At 64.3% G+C, this 7,075-nt stretch overlaps 1 protein-coding gene across 1 annotated transcript in view; it reads right to left on the reverse strand.

Annotated features, from left to right (window-relative positions):
• Nucleotides 1-682: 682 nt before the first annotated feature.
• The window catches only part of SPTBN4 (spectrin beta, non-erythrocytic 4), a 78,084-nt gene continuing 71,691 nt past the window's right edge, over nt 683-7,075 (reverse strand). Inside the window, 9 exon segments of the mRNA XM_015407649.1 lie at nt 683-844; nt 931-973; nt 1,486-1,659; nt 1,788-2,053; nt 2,237-2,262; nt 3,211-3,293; nt 3,808-4,457; nt 4,604-4,800; nt 6,904-6,988. Coding sequence (XP_015263135.1) covers nt 683-844; nt 931-973; nt 1,486-1,659; nt 1,788-2,053; nt 2,237-2,262; nt 3,211-3,293; nt 3,808-4,457; nt 4,604-4,800; nt 6,904-6,988 — 1,686 coding nt within the window.

Below are 7,075 nucleotides of genomic sequence, written 5' to 3' on the forward strand. Positions count from 1 at the left end.
TCTTTTGCACCCAGGGCAGCGCTCCTGAGTTGGGGGCCGTAGTGGAGAGGAAGACATGAGGCTGGAAGGAGGACGGGACGCGGCGTCCCCAGAAGAAGCAGAAGGCAGAGCCCTCCGGCCCCCTGTTGCCTCCGGCCCTCCCTCTGCATGGCTCCGACGTGGGCGCGTGGGCACTCCACAGCCCCTGACGGTGTTCCCAGGGGGAAGCTTCCAGGCGCGGGGCCGGGGCCGGTCTTCAGAGACGCGAGAGCACTGGAGGGACGCCTTTTGGTCAGCAGCCGGGCCGGAGATGGGATGCGAAACCAGAAGAGCACCTGTCTTTTCTCCCGGGCTCCCCCAAAGGGAAAAGCGGCCCCTCGGTGTGGCTTGAAGGGCTCTGTTAGTCTGTGGAGATCCCCCAGGCGGGTTCCACGGAGGCCTGGCGAGCAGGCTGTCCTGGTCCTCTTAACGCCCAGGCTGGTCCAGGGATGGCCGTGCCCACCGCCTCCTCGGGGTCAGTGCCTGCCCCTCTCTCGCCATGGTGGCGGCAGGCTCCCTGGACGGCTCCGGCCACAGGAAGTCGTGCTCGATGCTCCCCCGCGATGCCCTCCCGGGGCAGCCACAAGTCCAGCAAAGGCGGCCCTCGTGGGCTGCTGGCCGGAAGGCGGCAGTCCTCACAAAGCCCAGGCCCGGTAAGGCAGCCTCATTTCTTCCGTCCGGAGGTGCTGGCCCGGCGGTCCGCCTCTCGCTTGGGGTTGCCCTCGTCGGTCGAGGAGGTGGTGAGCAGGGCCTGGCTCCAGCGGGCAATCTCGGCGTGCTCGGAGATGGCTCCGGAGAGGGCCTCCAGCCAGGCCTTCATCTCCTCCTGCAGGAACAAGGCGGGGGCGGTGTCAGAGCCATGGCCCCCCCTCCCCACAGAAAAAGGCTGCATGCAGACTGCCAGCCTCTTACCTCTTCCTTGGCTTGCAGGAGGAATTCCCCTCCATCCTGTGTCCTGTGAGAGAGAAGAAGAAGGGCTGGTCAGCTGGAGAGGGGGGGTGGGCCGCAGAGGCCTCCCTCTCTGGCCTCCTCCCCTCCCTCCAAATTCTCCCTGGAGGCCCCCAGAGAGCCCTCCCCCTTCACACGGAGAGGCCGAGTCCGGGACGGAAGACGACTCCCGGCTCTGGTGTCCACCCAGCTCAGACAGCCCAAGGGGACGGGGTCTGGCCCGCCTACCCCTTCTGAGGACAGGAGGAACACAGCCTCTCCCACCCCGCCCCCTGGCCTGGGGCCCAAGGCTCCCTCTAAGCTGTGGGGGCCTTGTGAGCAAAAATTCTACTGTGTGAGCTGCTACGGGCATTGAAGTTGTGAGCGAGCGATCTGGCAACGGCATACATGAGTCTGCTCTGGAGCCCCGTCCTTCCTGAGCTCAGGCAAAAACGTGTGAGCTGGAGGCTAAAAAGCTGTGAAATAGCTCACGCACTAGCCCAGCTTAGAGGGGACACTGTTGGGGCGACCCCCGCTCACTTGATCTTGAGGACGTTCTTCTTCTTCTTGTAGTCGCTGGCCACCTCGCTGGTGGCGTTGAGCAGGCTGAGGAGGGGCTCGTTGCCGTGCGTGCTGCCCGAGTCCCGCCCCTTGGAGTCCTTGTAGAAGCCCAGTTCGCCTTTGTTGAGCACGCAGTACAGGTTGATCCAGGACCTGCCGGGAGGGGGAGAGACCCAGGCAGGATGAGCTCTCCTTTGAAGCCAGCCAGGCCAGGCCGACACGAGGGGGGGGGGACACCCCCAAGCACGCCCAGGAGGGCCGGCGCTCCAGCCCGCGCTCACCTATGGGAGGCCTTCTTGTTCGGCCCCTCCAGCTCGTGCTTGCGCAGCAGGTAGCCCTCCTGCTGGACGGTGTGCGTAGGGGGAGGCGGGGGCGGGGCGCTGCTCTGGGCGGGGGCAGAGCGGGAGCGCCGGGCCTCCCCTGGAGGAGCGTTGGGGTCCCTGGGCCGGGGCCTCCGGCGGGGCTTCGGCCTGTCCCGGGCGCGGGGGCGGTCAGGGCGGGGCATCCGCTCAGGCAACGCATCGAGGCCGTTGGCCGGCAAGTCCTTCTCCCGAGGCTGTGGGGGAGAGAGACGTGGCGTGGCAGGGCACCCAGAGGCAGAAAACAGCCCGATCCCAGTCCCGGAGCAGCACCGGAGACCCGCCAGGTTTTCAGGGGAGTTGCTCTCCAGGGACAAAGCAGCCTTCCCCAGACAAAGTCTCTGACGACTGGAGCCCTGACCCTCGAGAGCAGGGGCCTGGAGAATCCGGCTGGTCTCTGAGGTGTTCTGGGGACGGGGACTCTGGGCTGTTCTCCTGGAGACCGACCACATGGGGCTCCCCTCGGGAGCAGAGGCAGACAGTGTGCTCCCAGCAGCAGCAGCAGCAGCAGGGGAGGGAAGCAGGACGGAATGTTAAGAGTCGGAACTGGGACCTTGCAGGCCATCTAGTCCAGCCCCCTGCGCTCTGCAGGCGCAGAGCCGAAAGAGAGCCCTGCAACACACCCAAAAGACGGCCGTCCAGCCTCCTCCGCTTGGAAACGTCCCGCCAAGGAGCACCCACCCCCTCCCGAGGCAGTCTGTTCCACCGCTCAACCACTCTTACAGTCAGGAGGTTTCTCCTGATATTGAGCCGGTAACGGCTCCCTTGTAATTTCCACCCACTAGACCTAGTCTTGCAGTCCGGAGCAAGGGAGAATAGATCTGCTCCATCTTCTACATGACAGCCCTTCAAATACTTGAAGACTGCAATCCTGTCCCCTCTAAGCCTTCTCTTTCTCGGGCTCAACAGACCCAACTCTTTCAGCCTTTCCTCGTAAGACTTGGACTCCAACCCTCTCACCATCCTGGTTGCCCTCTTCTGGACACGCTCGAGCTTGTCAACATCCTTCCTCAAATGTGGTGCCCAAAACTGGACACAGGATTCCGGGTGGGGCCCCTGGCCATAGCAGAATCGAGCGGAACGACCACCCCCCGGGATCTGGACACAATGCTTCTGTGACTGCATCCTAAGAAGTGTGCCTCTGGGCACGGGCAGGGTGCTTCTCCCTTTGCCCACCGCCCTCTGGCCTTCCCAGCTGACAGGTGTCGGGCAAAGAGGCCCCTGCACAGTGTCTGCCGTGCAGAAGGAAGGAGGCTGCCCGGTTAGGCTTGCCCTTCCGCACCCTCGCCTAAGCGATGCCCACAGGTGGGCTGGAGAGGAGCCCCCCGCCAAGGCTGTCCGGAGCCAGGATCCGGGCCACTCACTGTAGCCGGTGCCGTCGACTCTTTCTCTTGCAGCTGCTCCACGATGTCGGCCAGCGTCGCCTTGCTGTGGGCGGGGAAGGAGGGAGGGAGAGTCACCAGGGCAGCCCAGCCAGGCTCCCGGACTCAGCCGGGGGCTGCCTCAGAACGGGACCCACGGGAGGGTGCCCCACAAGCCCCTTCCGGGCCCCGGGGGTGCCGAGGGCGAGCGAGACCATCCGCTTGGCCGGGGCCGGCCTCCCCAGAGCTCCATCCCCTGACAGCTTCGTCTCCCTCCCTCCCTCCCTCTTCTGCCCTGAGCCAGCTGGCCAAAGGAGCAGAGTGGAGCAAGGACCCCCCCCCATTGACCATGGCGCCTGCCTTGGGTTGCCAACCCCGGGCTGGGGAAATTCCTGGAGATCGGCGGGGGGGGGGCCCAGGGGGGGGGGGCGAAGGCAGAGAGTGACTCCACCCGCTCGCCCTCAGCCCCTCTCCTGCAGGAACGGCCCCCGGCCTGGTTTCTGAGCAGAGGGCGGCCAACCCTTCCCGGAGCAAGCGAGCGGGGCCCGCCCGCCTGCCTTCCCCACCCCGTGCCCACTCACCCGCCTCCTCTGGGGTCGTTGCGCGGCCCCCCCTCCTGCTCGCTGGACTCCTGCCGCTCCAAGCGCTTCTCCTGCCTCTCCCGGCGAGGGGTCTCCTGCTCGCTGGACTCCTGCCGCTCCAGCCTCCGCTCGCGCCTCTCCCTCCGGCGCTCCGTCTGCTCGGCCCGGGGCCCGTCCTGCTCGGTGGACTGCTGCCGCTCCACCCGGCGCTCGTGGCGCTCCCGCTGCCTCTCGGCCTGCGCCTCCCCGCGGCCCACCTTGGCCTCCACCTGCCCCACCAGGGCCCGGGCGGCGGCGGGGAGCTTCTCGGGGGTGACGGCCTCCTCCACGGCCGCCCGAAGGTGCCCGGCTTTCTCCAGAGCCTTGGCCTCCACGGCTGTCGCCACCCCTTCCTGCAAGCGGTCCATCCTGGGCAGCAGCCGCTCCGGCTTGAGCTCCTGGCGCACGTAGGCGACCTTGGCCTCCGCCTGCTCGAGGGCCTCAGGCTTGGCTCCATTGAGGAGCGGCTGGACGTCCAGCCGGCCTCGCAGCGGGTCCTTCTCGTGGAGCGGTGGCCGCTTGGCGCTCAGCTCCGTGGGGTCTGCAAAGATCTTGCGGCCCAGCAGCGGGGTGGGGGGCTGCTTGCTCTGCTCGGCCTTCAGCTTCTCGATCTGCGGGTGGGACAGGTTGGAAGGTCTGGCGGAGGCTCTCTGCTCAAGTGAGGCCAGCCGGCCGGGAACACACCCAGCCTGAGCCCCGACCCAGCCTGCCTCCCCCCCACACACACACACCCTGTGCCCCGGCTGCCAGCCCATACCGTGGTGAGACGCCGCAGGGAACTGAAGCGCTCCTCCCAAGCTGAAGCTGCTTTGCGGAAGGCCTCGTGGCGCCGGATGAGCTGCTCCACCTCGTCCACGCTGTTCCCCAGCTCCCGGCTCTTCAGCAGCGGCTCCTGGGCGGTGAGCCAGGCGTCGGCCACCACGGCCTCCTGGGCAAACTGGTGGACCTCTAGCACTGCCGGGGGTGGGGGGAGAGAGAGACGGCCGTGAGCGAAGGCCTCGGAGGCTGCCACACCCACCAGCCCACTCCCCTCCCTCCCTCGGCACCCGGCCGGGCCAGAGGCTGCTCCCTTCCGCCAGTGCAGAGTGGCTCCCGCTTGGGTGTCTCTTCTGGCCAGGTCAGCTTCGGCTGCTTTACAGTAGCTCCTGTTGTTATCATTTCAGTTCAATTTCTGGTATGGAACCCAGGGTTTCTGAAAGCACTCTGGGAAGCTCAAGAACCTCAGGAGAGCCCTGCTGGGTCAGACCAGGGAGGGTCCCTCCAGTCCAGCCTCCCGTCTCACACAGGGGCCAGCCAGTCCCTCTGGAGGGCCAGCAACAGGGCAGGGAGGCCGAGGCCGAGGCCTTCATAAGAACACCAGAAGAGCCCTGCTGGGTCAGACCAGGGAGGGTCCCTCCAGTCCAGCCTCCCGTCTCACACAGGGGCCAGCCAGTCCCTCTGGAGGGCCAGCAACAGGGCAGGGAGGCCGAGGCCTTCCCCTGATAAGGACACCAGAAGAGCCCTGCTGGGTCAGACCAGGGAGGGTCCCTCTAGTCCAGCCTCCCGTCTCACACAGGGGCCAACAACAGGACATAGAGGCCGAGGCCAACCCCTGATGTCACCTTCTGGCTCTGGGATGCAGAGGTTTTACTGCCTCTAAACATGCAAGTTCCGTTTAGTCACCATGGCTAGTAGCCACTGATGGACCTCCATGAAATCTATCGAATCCCCCTTTAAAGCTGTTTATTCCTGTGGCCACCACTACATCCCCTGGCAGCGAATTCCACGTCTTAATCACTCATTATGTAAAGAAGTATTTCCTTTTGCTCGTCGTGAATCTACTGCCCATCGGCTTCATTGGATGTCCTCAAGTTCTCGCCTATCGGGGGAGAATTGTTTTCCTCTGCGCACTCTCTCTCTGTCCCGTGCATCATTTTTAACGCTGCTCCCCCCTTCGTCCTCTCTTTTCTAAACGGGGAAGTCCCAGCAGGCCTTTGCTCCTGGGGAAGGGGCTTCAGCCCCCTCCTCACCTCGGTCACCCTCCTCTGTCCTTTTCCCAGCTCTGCGACGGCCTCTGTGAGGTGCGGTGGCCAGAACTGCCCGGAGGGTCCCGGGTGAGGCCATCTAGGCAGGGGGGGGGGCGTTCCACTAGGAGCTGTTTTGTTGCTGCCTCACACCGAGTCGATGTTTTCACGGCGTCCTCCACCACTACAACCAGTGTTCCCTCTAAGCTGAGTTAGTGTGAGCTAGCTCACACTCTTTTAGCCTTCGGCTCACAAATTTTTGTCTTGGCTCAGGAAGGAGGGCTCCAGAGCAAACTAATTTATGCAGTCGCCAAATCGCTCGCTCACAACTTTAATGCCAGTAGCTCACAAAGAAGAATTTTTGCTCACAGGACTCCCCAGCTTAGAGGGAACATTGACTACAACCCAGGCTCTCTTTCCCTTTCCCTCCGCTCAGTCGCCATCGGCGCAGGCTTCTGTGTTCCCATGGGCATCACCTTATACCTGCCCAGTCTGAACTTCATATATGGTGAAAAGGAGGGTGTGGGACTTCTAGGGGTCAGTTCAGACTGTCCGTGGGGGACTGGAGCCAGTTTGGTGTGAGAGCCAGTTTGGCATAGTGGTTTGGCGTGGTGTTGTGAGAGCCAGTTTGGCGACTCTCATCTGGGAGAACCGGGTTTGATTCCCCACTCCTCCTCCACTCACGGCTTCTGGATGACCTTGGGCAAGCCGTAGTCTCTCAGAGCTGTTCTCTCAAGGGCGGTCCTTGAAAAGAGCTCTCTCAGCCCCGCCTACCCCACAGGGTGTCTGTCTGTGGTGGGGAGGGGTCTGTGAGCCCCTCTGAGACTCCTTTGGGGGTAGTGAAGGGCCATGGGGTATAAACCCAATCTCCTCCTCCTCCTCCGTCCTTGTGTCCCTGGGCCCTGGAGAGGAGTGACTCCAGCCCAAAGAGCAAACGGAGGCATGGGGGTGCGCACTGGGGGGGGATCATGGGCCTCTTGGGAGGAGCCCCCAGACACTCCGGGCCCCCAGCCTGCCACACACACACCCCCTCCAAAACCCGGGAGCCACTCACTTTGCTGCAGCCACTCCCAGTGCCGGTCCCACTTGTCCACCATCTCTTTCTTCTTGGTCATCAGCTTCTCCAGGTGGAGCCTGATCTGTGGAGGAGGGAGAGGAGGAGGAGAGGTCCAGGGACCACCCACCCATGGCCGCGAGAGGCGTGGGGGCTGAGGCCAGTGTGCAGT

Source organism: Gekko japonicus, unplaced genomic scaffold (assembly GCF_001447785.1).
Source record: "Gekko japonicus isolate JY-2015 unplaced genomic scaffold, Gekko_japonicus_V1.1 scaffold1471, whole genome shotgun sequence".
Classification (NCBI taxonomy): Eukaryota; Metazoa; Chordata; class Lepidosauria; order Squamata; family Gekkonidae; genus Gekko; species Gekko japonicus.